Source organism: Mustela erminea, chromosome 1 (genome assembly GCF_009829155.1).
Source record: "Mustela erminea isolate mMusErm1 chromosome 1, mMusErm1.Pri, whole genome shotgun sequence".
Taxonomy (NCBI): Eukaryota; Metazoa; Chordata; class Mammalia; order Carnivora; family Mustelidae; genus Mustela; species Mustela erminea.
The window spans coordinates 13,011,198-13,027,984 of record NC_045614.1 but is presented as its reverse complement, the minus strand read 5'-3'; the positions used below and the strand labels follow the sequence as shown (position 1 = coordinate 13,027,984).

General features: G+C 52.8%; 1 protein-coding gene and 1 long non-coding RNA gene across 8 annotated transcripts in view; one reads left to right on the top strand and one right to left on the bottom strand.

The window, feature by feature from the left end:
* EPS15L1 (epidermal growth factor receptor pathway substrate 15 like 1) overlaps window positions 1–16,787 on the top strand; it is a 94,878-nt gene that overhangs the window by 41,884 nt on the left and 36,207 nt on the right. For all 7 annotated transcript variants that reach the window (XM_032314614.1, XM_032314605.1, XM_032314604.1 and 4 more), the window contains exons 10-16: window positions 364–521; window positions 3,220–3,376; window positions 4,022–4,107; window positions 4,598–4,670; window positions 11,228–11,389; window positions 12,234–12,431; window positions 13,895–14,059. In XM_032314614.1, coding sequence (XP_032170505.1) covers window positions 364–521; window positions 3,220–3,376; window positions 4,022–4,107; window positions 4,598–4,670; window positions 11,228–11,389; window positions 12,234–12,431; window positions 13,895–14,059 — 999 coding nt within the window. The remainder of the gene's footprint in view (window positions 1–363; window positions 522–3,219; window positions 3,377–4,021; window positions 4,108–4,597; window positions 4,671–11,227; window positions 11,390–12,233; window positions 12,432–13,894; window positions 14,060–16,787) is intronic.
* LOC116574119 lies at window positions 3,556–6,189 on the bottom strand. Its single transcript, XR_004279115.1, has 3 exons — window positions 6,023–6,189; window positions 5,650–5,810; window positions 3,556–3,589 (listed from the first exon to the last, which is right to left on the bottom strand). It is a non-coding gene; the product is annotated as an uncharacterized LOC116574119 (long non-coding RNA).

Sequence of the window (16,787 nt, the reverse complement as noted above, 5' to 3'; positions counted from 1 at the left end):
CTCCCCGGCACACTTGAACCCCCGCCTGGAAGGAGGTCAGCGGCTTCCCTCCGAGTCCCTTCAGACCTGCTGGGGCTTTGCCTCCCTCTGAATACAAGGGGCAGGGGGTGCCACGATGGCATGGGAGAGGCGCACTGTGGCCACTGGGGGAAGCTGACTGAGTGCTGCCCACTGCTCTCAGCCTCGGTTTCCCCACTCACAGAATGGGGCTCCTGTCTGCCCTCTGGGTTCGTGGAGTCATGCTGCCCACGTGCGTGGAGAAGTGCTTTACTAGTCCTCCCGGCAGGAGCGCACGGAGGAGCTTTACACGCACTGTGTGGGGTGGTGAGAAGCTAGGGACCAACCATCTGCAACCCCTTTCAGCCCACGGTGAGCTGGGTGGTGCCGGTTGCAGATAAGATGCGATTTGACGAGATATTCCTGAAGACCGACCTAGACCTGGATGGCTATGTGAGCGGCCAGGAGGTGAAGGAGATCTTCATGCACTCTGGCCTCAACCAGAACCTTCTAGCACACATATGGTAAGGACGGGTAGGTGGCATCTGCTCATCCGGGCCTCCTGTGTGGAGGTCCTGGTTGTGGGCGACTCTGAGGGGCCCCGAGGGTGTGAGGCTTATGCCGAAGGAAGGGCAGGTGGCCGTCAGGGCGCCGTGGTTGAGGCATCTGTCCAGCCCCGCAGCAGGCCACTACACCTGCCAGGGTGGATGGGGGCTGAGTGAGAAAGGAGCGCCAAGGTCCCTTCCCCCGTGCCCTGGGCATGGCAGCCCACTCTCCGCCCGTGTGGCCCGTCTGGACGGCTCTGTGGCAATGTGCTTGAGTGGCTGGGGTGAGTTCTTGCTGGTGGTTGTGCGGGTTCTAGCGGGAGGCCCCACCTTGCCCACAGCCAGCCGGGGTGCAGATGTTTGGCCCTGCCCCTGGGAGGGGAGGGCAGCTCGGGGAGAGCCACCCTGGGCAGTGGGGGCTGCGGTTGCCTCCCTGGGGAGGCCTGTGAAGGTCAGTGACACGGCTCCCATCAGGAGAGTGAGCGGTCAGCAAGACCCCAGTCCGCACCTCAGGGCCAGCCAGGGAGCCGGCCTCAGCCCTCCTTCCCGCAGGGTGGACCAGGGCGATGTCCCAGCGCCGGGGTGACTCCCTTTGCAGCTGACCAGTGGGGAAAGGCACTTTCTCACTTTGTCCTCAGGCCTTACAGGGCCTCACTTGGGAGTCACAAGGAGAGAATTTCCATATAATTCTGGAGAGGTGAACCTCTCCAAAGAAGAGCAGTGAAATTTAGCACGTTACTGAGTAGCTTGGGGAAATAACTGTCCTTGGTCGTAATTCGTAGATGCCCACGTTGTGAGGGGAGGCCGCAACCTGAGAAAGCAGGCTGTCCCTTCCGAAGGAGTGTGTGACAGACACCCAGAGTCAGTCACCAAATAGCTGGGGGAGGCCAGCTGCTTAGGGCCAGTCATCCTCCGCCCCTTCAGCCCCGGTGCCCACTTTTAGAGGCCGAGGAAACGCAGTGTCCCCTTTATCACCTTGAAGTGCGTGTGTGTGTGTGTGTGTGTGTGTGTGTGTGTGTGTGTTTCAAAGGTTGCAAGCCACATCCTGATCACAGCATGGGGACGGTCCCTCAACCTGTGAGTGGCGGAGGGACGGGGAGGGGACAGGGATGTCGCCAGCATGCTTGGGTTAAAAGAAGGATGCAGAAAACGTTGCGTGGGAGGGGAAAGGCAGGATGAACATGCTCTAGAAGAGTACCATGATGGCCTGGGTTTGTCTGCAGGTGGTGGGGGGCAGGGGGCATCCCTGAGGCCGGATAACACGCCTGCCCGGAGGCCGGCAGGGAGGCCTCGTGCGCCCCGCCCCGGAGCCAGACTGCGTGTGTGCTGCTGCGGGTAGAGGCTGGCCGAGCACCCCGCATGTGGGCCTTGGAGCCCGCGCTCTGTCAGAGACGGGGAGCGGCAGAGGGCCTGAGGGAAGAGGCCTCGTGCCCGGGAGCCGCTGTGGGCTGGGTGTGCGGCAGGACCAGCCCTGGCAGGCAGAATCCGCACACCTCATCACTCAAACTGCAACAAGAATAAAGATATTTTATATCAGCCTTTATCAGCGACATTCAGTGGGGTCTCTGTGCCCCCCATAGCCCTGGTCACTGGCTGTTTGGGCCTGACTCAGTTCACCGTTCCCGGCTCCTGGCTACGAGTTAGAGAGTGGTGACCTTGCTGTCACTGTGCACAATGGGAAGTGAGGCCGCCCGTGGAGCGGCCGGGGTGAGACATCACTGATGTGGAGGCCTCGTGTGGCTGTGTGAGGCTTTCCTCCCTGTACCAGGCAGCTCCGTGGTTACTGGGCTGGCTGCAGAGCTGCTCCCCCAGGCGCTGCGGGAGCTCCATGTGCTACGGCCTTACGTGCTGCCTTGTCCATCAGCCAGGAGGACAGGAGGCCACATGAGCAGGCACCCCTTGGCCGTGAGGCACTGTTCTGTGTAGCACGGTCAGGCGAGGCTTTCTGGGCCCCATTGCCTCAGGGCGACAACCCAGAATGCTGCGGCTGTCACCCCCGTTGAAAGCCAGCAGCTCAGGCTGCTCAGATAACCCAGGCTGGCTAAAGACCCGAGGGGGCAGGCTCGGGCCCTGCTTCACAGCCCCCAGAATGGCTGTTCTGTCCTGGACTGTCGCAGTGCCCCCCCCACACGCCATCAAGAGCTGGTGGCATTTCTGGGAATTGCTGCTGAGGTCTTCCCAAAGGCCTGCCACCTCAGCCTGTGGGGTGGGCTTTGGTGGTTCTCCAGCCAGGTGAGGCCCCCACTTCCTGTCCTGACGATGCCCTCTTTTTTTTTTTTTTTTTTTTTTGACGATTGTTTGTTTATTAGAGTCAGGGAGTGAGAGAACACGAGTGGGGTGAGGGATAGAGGTAAGTAGACTCCCACTGAGCAGGAGCTCGATATGGGGCTCAATTCCGGGACTCCGGGATCATGACCTAAGCTGAAGTCAGATGCTTAACCCACTGAGCCACCCAGGTGCCTCCTTAACCAGACTTTGGGCATGGTGCTCAGGTGGGGGCGTCGGGACTGCTGTCGGGAGCGGGATGTTCAGTAGGAAAGGAGTTGCCGTTGTGCCCCATTGTTTGTATTGTCACTGTTCATTTCCTCAAAGGATGGGTTCTGTGATTTGTTTAGTTAGCATGCTGGGCCAAATTCTTGCTTCTGATGTGTAATTAGCATCTGCGCGTTTCTCCCAGGGCCCTGGCTGATACGAGGCAAACGGGGAAGTTAAGTAAAGACCAGTTTGCATTAGCTATGTACTTCATTCAGCAGAAGGTCAGTAAAGGCATCGACCCCCCTCAAGTCCTGTCACCGGACATGGTCCCGCCCTCAGAGAGAGGCACTCCCATCCCGGTGAGTACTGCCCCTCAAACCGGGTCCTGTTCCTGTGGTTTCCCGCAGCCTGCCACCAGGTGGCGACAGTGGCCCGTGTGAGCCTGCCAGTGCTCTGCTGTCCCTGCTTACCTTGATCTGGCCCCAGCTTTCACCAGGGGCCCGGGGTGGGTCTAGGAGGTGTGTCTGGGCCACGGGGATACTTTTCCAGGCTGGGTACTGGCCCTTTTGCTGCTGTGAATTGGAGATACCATGATCGTATCCCTCATACTAGGACCTACTAGTACATGCTGGGCAGTGAGGTCAGTTTGTCAAATTTTTTTTAAGATTTTATCTTTAAGTAATCTGTATACCCGGTGTGGGACTTGAACTCATAACCCCAAGATCCAGAGTCACATACTCTACAGTTGAGCCAGCCAGGCGCCCCTCGGTTTATCAGCCTTTTTTTTTTTTTTTTTTTTTTAAGGGAGGGAAGGGGCAGAGGGAGAGGAAGAAAGAGAATCTTGAGCAGGCTCCACGCTCAATGTGGAGCATGACGTTGAGCTCAGTCTTGCAACACCGAGATCATGACCTGAGCCTAAATCAAGTCAGATGCTTAACCGACTGAGCCACCCAGGTGCCCCTCAGCTTGACAATTTTTAATTCTCTATCTGAATTTGGTTCCAGGACGGTTCAAGTTCTCTTGGATCAGGAGAATTTACTGGTGTGAAGGAACTTGATGATATCAGTCAAGAGATTGCCCAGTTACAAAGGTGTGTTAAAGCTCCTTCCCCTGAGAATCTGAATCTCATACCAGCCCTATGCCCGCTTGTACCACAAGTACCAGAGACTTGTGAGACATGCGGCAAGTTGGCCATTACAGGTCCGTACAGCAGAGATGAAGGGCTGCACACTCCCCCGAGTTCCTGAATTGACTTAATGAGCTCGAGCGATGACGCCTGCAGTAATCGGTGTGGGCTGGGAGGGTCTCAGGCAGGTTGTTGCTCGGCAGCCCCAGGCCATGCCCCCTGACCTCAGGAAGGCCTTGCTCTCCCTCAGCACACAAAACGGCTGAGTCTCAGGTGGCAAGTTAATGGCTTAGGACTGACAGCTAAACTGAGAGAGTCACGGGGCGCCAGCTGAGCTGGGTTCTGTGGGTAAGGACGGAATTGGGCGCTGAGAAGTCGGTGACAAGAGAATGCACCATGGCCATAGTCGTGCTGTCACTCATCTGTGCTTTCCTGAAATCTTTTCAATGGCCAGAGAGAAGTACTCCCTGGAACAAGACATTAGAGAAAAGGAAGAGGCAATCAGACAGAAAAGCAACGAAGTACAGGTAAGCACAGTGCTCACCCTGGGCAAATGAGCTGTGTCCCACACAGTGACTGCCAGGCCCATCAGTGGGGGGGGGGGGGGCAAGGGAAAGCTAGCTTCTGGGGGGCTTCCACCTGAGACTTTTAAGCTTACTTTAACCTCAGACAGGGCTTACTTGCTTTCTCTCTTTCAGTTGAGCTATCGATTCACATCACTGAAAATTTGCTCCTTTAGAGCATACAATTCAGTGATTTTTAGCATATTCAGTATGTTGCTTAACTGTCCCCTCCATCTAGTTTCCGTCACCCCAAAAAGAAACCCCATGACCATGAGCCCTCACATCACCATTGCCTCTCCCCGCTATTGCCCCTCCCCAGTCCTGGGCAACCACTAAACTGCTGTCTCTCTAGATAATGCCTGTTCTGGATGTTAGACGTGAGGCCTTTTGTGTCTGACTTTTTCCACTCAAGTCTCAGTGTTAGAGGTTCAGACAGTGGTTGCTAACCTATTCTCAGGACAGTCCTGCTTCCTGGAGTGTCTCCTAGCAGGTGGTGGTGATGCAGAGACCAGGAGTCTGACTGCTGGGCTCAAATCTAGTTCTCCTTAGCTGTGTGACCTTGGGCAAGTTACTTAACATCTCTGGGTTTCGTATGACACTGATAATGACTGTTCTGCTTTCCCGAGCTGTGGGACTGGAAAATGGGGTCTGGCCTTTGCTCAGCATGCACTCAGGCCCCTCCCTTCTCTTCTCATCATTGGAGCAGAGGGGAGTCTGCGCCAGGAGCAGGGGGTCCCACAGTGTCTCGGGTCTGAGTGGATAGAGAAGGCGCTGCCCCTCTGAGGACACAAGAGGTGGCTGTGGCACCCTGAGAGGGAACGCTAGAAGTGCCGCTGGGACTGGTGGTCTCTGCGAGGACCTTGAGTGTCCTGAGCTCAGAGCTGGGTGTGGGAGAGGAGCACGGCTCAGTGGTCAGGGTCCGGCTCTACTTTAGTAACCTCACCTGAGTGACCTGGAGCGGTGGCTCAGCCTCCTAGCCTCCATCTCTCCTGCCGGCACCAAGGGTTGGTGTATGGGCTGTTCACAGAGCCTAGAGCAGTGGCTGGCTGCTGTGTGCACTGTGAGAGTGGCCAGTTCTTTCTGGGCCACTTCCAAGGGCGTGGACTGGAGCCAGAGGAAGTAAGTAGCGTTGACTCCGTTGGGCTCTCAAGGCACTGGGCGGCCCTCCCCTGCACCACCCACACAGGGGCTGGGACAGACACAGGTACTAGGAGGATGGCACGTTCTGCCCATCTGTGGGACATGTCACATCTGTCATGGCTGTGGTCTGCAGGTGAGGTGGGGTGGATGTGCCCGCCCTGCTTCGGGACACTCACCGGTTCACGCTGTGCAGTGTCCAGAGCCTTCTTTCCTTCCCTGGCTTCTCACTCTCTGCCTGTCAGCAGTGAGGACTGGGCTGTCGGTGGTCTCCTGGAATGTTTCAGATTGGAAAGCAAGGACCAGGCCTCCTCTGACAGGAAGTGCTTTTTGCTCAAATGAGCTGCTTCAGTTATAAGACCACCTTGCAGGCGAAGTGACTGTATTTCTCTGAAAGCCCCCACAGTACTTTCCTCTTGTCATTTTATTCTCTCTGAGGCCTCTGATTTCCACCCGTGTCCTGGAATTGATCCCTCAGACGCAGGTGGCGGAGGGGCGGGAGTGGGCTCTGCATCTGAGCCTCCATCCCGTTAGTCCTGTGGTGTGGCGGAGCTGGCCTCCTCTTTCCTCGTGCCTGGGCTGGGCCCAGCCAGCGACACGGGTGTGTGGCCAGTTCTCCCTTCCTATTGTGTCAGGGTTGCCTTGAACATGCTGTGGTTTACATTCTGGTCCCTGGAGATCTGGGTGCTCTGATGGCATTTAACTGCCCAGGAAGCCAGTCACCAGGTCTCTGGTGCCTGCTCTGGGCGATTCTGAGGAAGATGTCAGGTCTTTGCAGTGACTCGTCCTGACATCTGAAGGTACCGTCCCTCTGGTCTGCGGCTGGCGCAGCCAGGCTGCCTGCAGCCCTGGCTGGTGGGCTCTGATGGCACATACTTGCAGCCTTGGAGGTGCTGGCATCCTTGTGTGCCCTGACAACCCCCCAGAGCTGGGAGGGAGCCACATGCCAGCCACAATGGCCCCTGTTCGGGGCGGGGGTGGGGGGGCACTCATCTGCAAGCAGGCCAGGCTGGGGCTCTGCTGGAGTGCTTGAGCTATTTTTTTAAAGTTTCTTTGTGAAAACCAGGTTTGGCTTTGGTTCCTTTCCCCACGTGGGTCTCGCCGGGAGATCACTTGGTATAGTTTGTGGGTCAGGGCTCCGTGTGCGGTACAAGTCCTTTGTCCTCAGGTCTGTTTATGTTTGGTTTTAGGCAGTGGAAGCTTCAGCTTCAGCCCCTCTGGTCCTGTTCCCAGGGCGCCCCTTCCCTGTCCTCCCTGGGGGTCTCTCGCCTCTGTTTCCATTGCTGTCGATCTGGTGAGCACCTGTAGCGCCTTTGCTTAGTTTTTTGTTTTGTTGTTTTGTTTTGTTTTGTTTTGTGACAACAGCTTTTACTGAGCTAGAACTCATAGACCACACCATCCATCCACTTCAAGTGCATAATTAATAGTGTTTAGTGTCAGCTCAGGGTCGTGCACCCATCACCACTGCCAGTTTGTCAACATTTCCCTCTGAAAGGAAGCCCCGTCCCCATTAGCAGTCCCCGTTTCCCTCCCCAGCCCCTGGCGACCACTTACCTGCTTCCTGTCTCTGGATTTACCTGATCTGCACCTTGCGTGGTGATGGAGTCCTACATGGTGTGGCCTCTGTGTGTGGCTTCCTTCACTCCTCCAGTGTTTTCAAGGTTCATCCACGTTGTAGTGTGCATGTCAGTGCGTCATTCGTTTTCGGGGCTGAGTGAGGCTCTATGGTGTGGCCGGACCACATTCTGTTTGTCCTCAGCTGTTGATGGATATTTGGGTTCTTTGACTTTGAGGCTATTGCAAATGACGTCACTATGAACGTTCATGTACAGGTCACATGGACATACCATCTCACTTCTGTTGGGTCTGTTACCCAGGAGTGGAATGGCTGGATCATATGGTAACTCTGTGTAACCTTTTGAGGAACCGTCATACTGTTTTCCAGTGTGGCTGCACCATTTTACATTCCAGCCTGTGATGTATAAGGTTTCCTGTGTCTCCATATCCTCGCCAACATTTCTTTCCCATTTTTTATTTTGGCCTTCCTAGTGGGTATGGAGTGGTATCTCATTACCCTTAATGCTTTCCCTAATGATGTTGAGTGTCTTTTCATGTGCTTATTGGCCATTTTTGTAGCTTCTTTGTAGAAATGTCAATTTGGACCCTTTGACCATTTTTTTTTTAAGATTTTATTTATCTATTCGACAGAGAGAGAGATCATGTGCAGGCAGAGAGGCAGGCAGAGAGAGAGAGAGGGAAGCAGGCTCCCTGCTGAGCAGAGAGCCCGATGCAGGGCTCGATCCCAGGACCCTGAGATCACGACCTGAGCCGAAGGTAGCAGCTTAATCCACTGAGTTACCCAGGTGCCTCCCCTTTGACTATTTTTAACTTGGCTTGTTTTTCAATAGGTGAGTTGTAAGAGTTCTTGATAGTTTCTAGATACAAGTTCTTCATCAGATATGTGATTTGCAAATAGTGTGAGTTGTCTTTACTTTCTTGATGGTGTCCTTTGAAACACAACAGTTTTAATTTTTAGTGAAGTTCAGTTTATTCCTTTTTTTTCCCTGCTCTTGCCTTTGATGTCCTATCTTGGAACTCATTGCCAAATTCAGGGTCATAAAGATGAATACTCTGTGTTTTCTTCTAAAATGTTACCGTTTTAGCTCTTACATTTAGATCTTCGATCTGTTTTCAGTTAATTTTTGCCTATGCTGTGAGGCAGGGGTCTGACTTCATTCTTCCGCATGTGGAGATCCATTGTCGCAGCACCGCTTGTTGAAGAAACTGTTCTTTCTCCATCGAATGGTCTTGGCACCCCTGTTGGCTATCACTTGGCCACCGATGTGTGTGGCCTTGTTTCTGGACTCTCCGTTCTATCCCGCTGATCTACCTACATTTCTCCTTATGTCAGTACCACACTGTCTTGATGGCTGTAGCTTCTTAGAAGCACACCTCATTTTCTTGGGCTTCACTTGATTGTGCTTTGCGGATATGGTGTGGTTTTCTGTTTTTGTTTTACAAATCGAAGGTTTGTGGCAACCCTGTGTCAAGCAAATTTACCAGCACCATTTTCCTGGTAGCATTTGCTCACTTTGTGTCCCATTTTGGTATTTTTTTCAATCTTCCAAACTTTCTCATTATTGTTCCGTATGCTATGGTGATCTGTGGTGAGAGATTATGACTCACTGAAAGCTCAGATGATGGTTAGCAATTTTTAGCAATAAACTATGATTTTATTTTAGGTGTACACATGTATTTTTAGACATAATGCTGGTGTATACTTAATAGGTTGTAGTACAGTATAAACAATTATATGCACTGGGAAACTAAAAGCTTCTTTTGACTTGCTTTATCGTGATACTTGCTTATTGCAGTGATTTGGAACCAAACCCACGACATATCTGAGATATGTCCAATATAAATTTTGAAATTGAAAAGCACGAGTCCTACTTTTTTCTTCTTTTTCAAGATTGTTTTGGCTATTCCGAGGCCCTTGTGTTCCCTAATGAATTTTGGCATCACCATGCCAGTTTCTGCACAGAAGGCTGCTGGGGATTCCAGTGGTCAAGTTTGCATTGTGTTTGTAGGTTGTCTGGGTTATTTCTGTGTTATCTTTGCTCAGATCCCTCCCCCATTCTGAGCCAGCTCCCATCCTAACCATGAGTTGGTGGGTCTTTGTCCCCATGGGGCTCTTTGATTCCTCCTTTTTCTTTATAAAATGAGGCTCAAGATTCCTTGATACCCTAGGCTGTTGGCCATGCGGTGTCCCAGGCTGCCACACCGGGCCTGACCCTCCTCCCGGCTTCATCTCCTTCTCCTCCGTCAGCTGTTCTTCCCTCAGATGTGGTAGACCCAGGTCCTAGACTCCCTGCCACCAGTCTCTTCTCTTCCCCAGACTTGTCAGACTGAGGATCTGCTTCCTGAATTAAAGGTCAAGGGCAGGGAGACTGGGGAGCTGTCTAGAGAGGAGAGAGCCATGACATTGTTATCCTCAAGGTAGAGAGGAGATGCTGTGTCTGCTTTGGGTTTTTTCCTAAAGTGGCACCAGCAATCCATAGCCCAGGCCTGACCTGGGATCGGCCTCACCATCTTCGTGTTCCTGTACCCTCAGGGTCCCCTCAGATCTTTCCCTTACATTGGTTCCCATGGCCACCATCTCACCTAGTTCCGGGTCCCCTCCCTGCTCCCTTGGTCAGCACCCCGAGGCTTCCATATCCTCTGCCCCACCCATCTGTGATTTCAGCTTTAGTTAAAAGACATTTGATAAGACCTTTGCCTGGTTGAAAATCAAAAGGTGTGAAGCTTCTTGCCCTCCCCTTCACCCCCTCAGAGATGCAGTTCATTAGCTCCCATGAGGCCTTCCAGGAAGGTCATGCGCATGTTTCAGGAGAGAGATTTGTGCATATTCTCTCCTTCCTGTTTGCACAAACACCAGAATGTGAAGCACACGTGCGCTCTGTCACGTGCTTTGTTTGCTTCACGCTGTAACTCAGAGCATGAGCTTAGGGAAAGGGTGCACTGCAGTTGTCAGCCAGGCCTGCCTGGTGGAAATTTACATGGTTTACAGGTTTTGCTGTCACACACTGTGTGTGGTCACACCTGTCGTACACCTCTAAGGTGCTTTTCCTAGAGGTGTCATAGTCGGGTCTCAGGTACCTGCTGGGTCCACTTGAGCGACACTGCCAGTTTGGAGGAGCGTTAGCGGTGGAGAATTGTTGTGTCCCAAGCCCATACTTGAATGTCCTGCCCCAGAAGCAAGTGCAGTCTCTTTGGCTTGGCCCTCCTTCCTTTGGCTCGAGTTGGAGCCCAGTACCGCCTTCCCCACCTTGAGCCTCCTGCTGCCTCCCCACTGCCCCTGCTCCCTGTACCACTGGGCTCCTTTCCTCCTGGCTCTTCCCCTGGCTGCTGCCTGCTTGTCCTTTGGGTCCACCCTAAGTGGTGCTCCCACGGGGCTCCCCTCTGCCCTTGCAGTGTCAGTCTGGTCTCCCCGTGCCCCCGAGTCCACCCAGCAGCACCCATGTATTCTGTTGGTTCCATTCCTCCCAGTTTATTTGGGTTTGGGTGATGCCTCTCCTCTCTCCACCCCTGACTATGTCACTGGGCAGCTCTTCTTGCTGGGACGCAGCCATTATCCTGGCCCCTGGCCTTTCCTAGGCCATCAGTACGTATTTGCCGAGGAAGTCAGTGAGAGACCTCAAGCCACAGGCGCCAAGCTGAGGTGCACACATTCCAGCAGGTGCACACAGGGTGCCTGCCAAGCGCAGACTCGGGGCACAGGCGCTGCTGTAGGACGTCCTGGGGGCTCCAGCGCAGGCTGAGCCCCCGTTACCTGGATGTGCCCCCTTCTCCTTCATCTCAAGTAAAGTGATGTTACCTTTCCCTAGGAGTTACAAAATGATTTAGACCGGGAAACAAGCAGTTTGCAAGAGCTAGAAGCTCAGAAACAGGACGCCCAAGACCGCCTTGATGAAATGGATCAGCAGAAGGCCAAGCTCCGAGACATGCTAAGCGACGTGAGGCAGAAGTGCCAGGACGAGACTCAGATGGTGAGTCTCACCCCCAGCACTGCAGGGGGGCGCTTCCTGTAGCCCTCTTGGAGCTCACCATGCCCTTGAAACACAGGGCTGAGGCACCTTCCTGCGTTAATAGAGCTGCTGGACATACCACTTGAAAAAGCGACCAAGCATTTGTGGCCTGACCTCAGTCTCGCCCTCTAAGCCACAGGGTGAACAACCTTGGTCCCCACTAACCTGTGTGTGTGACCCCTTACCCTGACCCATGCCTCCCAGCACAGGGGGCAGGCACGTCCCTCTCCCTGCTCTGTCATCTTCGCTGCTTGTTACAGACCCGGGGGCTGCAACCTCCATGGATTGTAAAGCCCCGTGTTGCCCTCTGAGGCCTCGTACAGGGATATTTAGCCCCTGGGGGACAGATGGCCTGTGTTTACCCCAGGTCTCATTCTTCCTTACCCCCAATTGACTTTTTGCCCATTACATGGCCATGAGCATGTCTGCCTTGTTGTTTCTCTCCGTCTTTCGAGTGGAGAGAGGGCCCTAGAAGGAGGCCAGGTATCCGGCCATTGGGCTAGTGTCTGCCTCACTGGGCTAGCTCCTTCCAACAGTGTGAATTAAGAATTCTCCCTCAAGGCACCTGGGTGGCTCAGTTGACTGATTGAGTGTCCAACTCTTTGTTTCGGCTCAGATTGTGACCTTGGGGCCGTGACATCAAGCCCCACATTGGGCTCTGTGCTCAGCGTGGAGTCTGCTTGTCCCTCTCCCTCAGCTCCTCCCCGACACTTGTGCACATGCTCTCACTCTCAAATAAATAAATAAAATCTTTAAAAAAAAAAAAAAAAGAATTCTCCCTCAATCATATTTCATCTCATTCCAGATTTCCTCATTGAAGACCCAAATCCAGTCTCAAGAATCTGACCTCAAGTCCCAGGAAGATGACTTGAACCGGGCCAAGTCTGAGCTGAACCGATTGCAGCAGGAAGAAACCCAGCTGGAGCAGAGCATTCAGGCCGGGAAAGTTCAGCTGGAAACCATCATCAAGTCCCTGAAATCGACACAAGACGAAATCAACCAGGTACCTTACTGAGGGCAGGTCCCCGCCTCTGCTGGCAGTGGCCAGGTTTTCTGGCATGTGGAGTACCTCCAGTGACTGGTCCTGTCACTGTATGTGGCCAGCCTGTGTTGGTCTGCATCTGAGCCGAGGCCACTTGTTTCCTTTACTGTCACCCACTTCGTTTATGTCATCCTGGCCTGGAGGGTAAGCACCCAGAATCCTCCAGCATGTGCCACCATCGTGCTGTCTTTGGCCCAGTGGCAGTTTGCGTTGCCTCGCCATCCTTCCACTTCCCCACCTGAGCGAGTGCCATTTTGGGGGGAGTGGGCAGGGCCTGCATGAGGACTTGTAAAGCTCCTTTGAAGAGAGTCTTGGGTATAGAAATGCCTTCACCATTGTGGTTCTTGGACAAGCAAGAGGGACAGAGCGTGAGACTGGTTTGAGCACCTCTCCATCCCAATGTAGTTTGCGGACTGGCACATGGAGGAGGCCCCACGCTGTGACGAGCCTCACCCCATGCGGGTCGTTTTCCAGTTCTTCAAGCTGTCTGAGCACCCCATCCTTCTCCCGTGCCAGTGTGAAGGCCCCGAGGCCTGCAGAGGGAGGGCTCCTCTCCCACTCCCCTGTGCGCTGTGGCCCCTGGGTGTCCCACCTGTGGGGTGGGGGTGATGCTCGCGCTCAGCAGTGTCGGAATGGCTGGTCGTGCTTCCTTTTTTGACTGGCTCCATCTCTCACTCCTTTTGCCAGGTTACAGACAAAAGTTGATCACACTGACGTGCTGGGTGTTTAGTACCCTCTGTTGTATTTCATTCTTAAAGATTTTTTTTTTTTTAATTTATTTGACAGACAGAGATTGCAAGTAGGCAGAAAGGCGGGCAGAGAGAGAGGGGGAAGCAGGCTCCCTGCTGAGCAGAGAGCCCAATGTGGGGCTCGATCTCAGGACCCCGGGATCACGAACTGAGCCGAAGGCAGAGGCTTTAACCCACTGAGCCACCCAGGCGTCCCTCATTCTTAATGAATAGGTTTAGTATTGTTTTAAGACCTTTTTCCTCTGAGCAGTAAGAGTTTGTACAAGGTAGTTAGGAACCGAGATGTGAGTGTGTGTTAGTAATAATAACAGTGACGTTCACTGCTGCTTATTAACACAGATGAGTTAATAAAAACCCCATAAAGGAAAATGTCAGCGATCTCTGGGAACAGATTGTGAATCTGGATTTTACCAATTTCAGTTTGTTCAGAATTGACAAACATCTGTTTGCACACAGGCCTCTCTCAGGGGCTGGGGATACAGAGAGGCCTCATAGGGTGGCGGAAAAGACCTCATTCTGGTTTACAAGTGGTCTCGCTTCTTGTAAACTCTGTAGGCGAGTAATTCAGTTTCCCATTTGAATCACTTGGGTTTGGGCATTAGGAGAAAAAAAATATGTCTTGCCTGACACTTTCCCCCTAAACCCCGTGTGATGTCAGCCATCTTTGTTGTGTAGGCAAGAAACAAGCTTTCCCAGCTGCACGAGAGCCACCAGGAAGCCCACAGGACCCTGGAGCAGTACGACGAGGCACTCGACGGGGCCCACGGCGCCAGCCTGACCAACTTAGCCGACCTGAGCGAGGGGGTCTCCCTGACAGAGAGGGGCGGTTTTGGAGCCATGGTAAAGGTCGAATAAATGTATTCTAGTCCTGGGATTAGGTCCCACATTGAGGTCAGAGAATGCCCGGCCTGCCGGATCCGGCACTGGCCAGCCTTGAGTCTTCCCAAATGCGGGGTGTTTCTTGTGTCTGCTGCTGCTTTGTGTGTCCCAACAGGCCCTGCAGCCCAGTGTACGTGGCTGTGCTCCAGCCTTGCTTCCGAGACAAAGCAAAGGATAGGCCCGAATCCTTTGTAAACCAGTGTTTAAAGACCTTCGTCTCCGGTGGGCCGACAGCCCACATTCGGAGGGCTTCCCAAACTTAACCAAAATTGAATCAAGCTCTCACATGTTGAGAAACTCTATATCCTACTAGTTGGGGGGATCAGAGGGTGTGCGTGTGTGTGTGTGTGTGTGTGTGTGTGTGTATTCGCACAAGGAGCACCTTGAAAATCGAATGTATTGCTGAAGATCAAGATGTGACAACCCATTCAAGGCACTGCTGTTTGACCTATGAACTGGCCTCTCTCTTGCAATTTCATTTATGCTGAAAACCTCGGCACCTTACAACCCTAGGGGTCCTGATCAAGGGCCAAAGGGCTGATGGCCTTATTAGGTTTCTGCGGACTCAACTCCAGCCAGTGTTACTGTTTCTCAGATTGTCCCGTCCCATCCCCTGTTCCTGCCAGAGCCTGCTGTTGTGGCCCTGAGCCCCAGCGTTTCCACTTTTGTCTGGCTGAGAAGAGCATCTTTGCGCTCCTGAGGGAGCCCGTGGGACGCGGTTGGTCTTCATGGTGTGGTTGTGCTGTGCTTCCAAAGCCTTTCACTGCTCGGCCTGCACTGCTGCCCCTGCGTTCAGGACTCCTCTGAGCCCTCCTTCTGCTCCTGGCCCCGTTGGCTTTGTGGATTCCTTTTCCTTCCTGTAATAACACAGCTCTTCTCTCTCTCAACTAAGACTTAGCCCTTCGTGTTAATTTCCTGACGCTTTTCTTTCCTCAGTAGCTGAGTGCTCAGTCCCAGGAATTTATGGGGAAGCTTAGGCCTCCTTCCCTGAGGCACTTAGAAGACGCTGTTGGTGCTGTCCTCTGTCTCCTGTCTCTGGCCCTTGCTTCTTCCCTCTGCTGTTCACACGTTCCGGGGGAATTCCGTATCTGCTCTGGGGCCAGTCGTCAGCTTGATTGTCCACCGTTAGACGACGAATGTCCAGTCTTGTTAAATGCGTGAGGCAGAGCTGCCCGCTTGGCTGTCCGGCTGTCTCCGTCTCCGCGTGTGCATTTCAGCTTCGTGACCCTGCTTTCCCTTTCCCCGTCTGGCCTTGGTCCCTTGCACAGCTTGGGCTTGTCCCGTTTCATCTTAGTTCACGGCACAGCTCACTCTCCAGCCCTTTTGTAGGTTCGAATAAGATCGGTTTCCTTGGATAGAAAGTTGGCAGCGAAGCAGCGGTTTGCAAGGGTCAGGGATTCCCCTCCTCTCCCCTCCCCTCCCTGATTTTTAATCTTTTCCTCATTTTCATTCATCTTGTAAGCGGGGCAAAGTTTACATGATAGTCAACTCATCCTGGAATGTCGACGTCAGATATGTTACATAGAAACTTACAACCAGTGTCTGAAAGAAAATCTATATTTATCTTGTACAAATACAGTTTTTAAAGCATTTTTCGGTTTGTTTCCTTTTTTAAATAAACACTTCGAAGAGGGCTTTTTGTTTACTCTTGAATATTTCAGGACCGCTTCACAGAGCTCTTAGTTCTCTTGGAGGCGGGCACGAGTGAGGGGTTTGATCCCCTGAAAGTAGTGTAACCAGAGAGGTGCATCTAGAACTTTCTAAGGCTGCACAGTTCTACTAAAGTTACTAACTTTAGTGTTAAGCTCATACCGTGTTACTTTGTCCAAGAGACTGATTTAAAAAGTCAGATTTATTTCTTGTCTGTCATCTGTTGTTGAGAATACTGGCCTTGCCCTTGAAGACAGCACCCCACCCTCCTGTGTAGTAGAGAGAAGGCAGTAAATCATCCCAGACTTCAGCCTCGCCGAGAACTCATCATTGGGTCATCTGTTGCATCCAGCCCCACTGGCATGCTGGAGCCATATTTTCTTGACTTTCCAGAGCTGATTATTAAATAGGAATTTTGTAACCTGATTGTACAACTTTTGGTAACTTGGATTCAGCTACGGTGGAAGTATTTACACCGTGGGAAATGGCAGAAGCTACCAATCATTTTTTAATTTTTTCTCAGCTGGTTCACCAGCATACCACTGCCCAGCTCCCATGCAAAGGGAAGGAAAGTCACAGAAACTCCTTTCAGGGTGTCACATCTATATTTTAACAAGTGGAGAATTAAGACTAGTTACTGAACTCCATGTTTGTAGTGTTTTACTTCTGCGGAGGGATCGGTCTTCCGCCCCAGAGCTTGTCTGCCGCACTTGTGTCTCCCAAGTGGCAGATGGCCCAGTTCTTGTTGGTAAGTGGTCAGTGGGTGGTGGAGTTTACGGCATCTGTGCACCAGGGGAAATCTCATTTTCTGCTCTGAATCCGTGAAGTGGCATCAGAACCACTGGTGGTTACCTTCCGTACAGTCCTCCCAGGGTCTCTTACGCTTCTCCTTTGAAGGAGAGGGAACGACTGCTGCCTTAGGCAAATCATTGCTCCTGAGACAAGATTGCAGACCTGGCTTTCAGTTCAGGGGGCTCGCAGCCAGAGCCCCTAGAATCACAGGCTACTCTCTGCCATCCTCTCCTTTTATTTGGCAGGC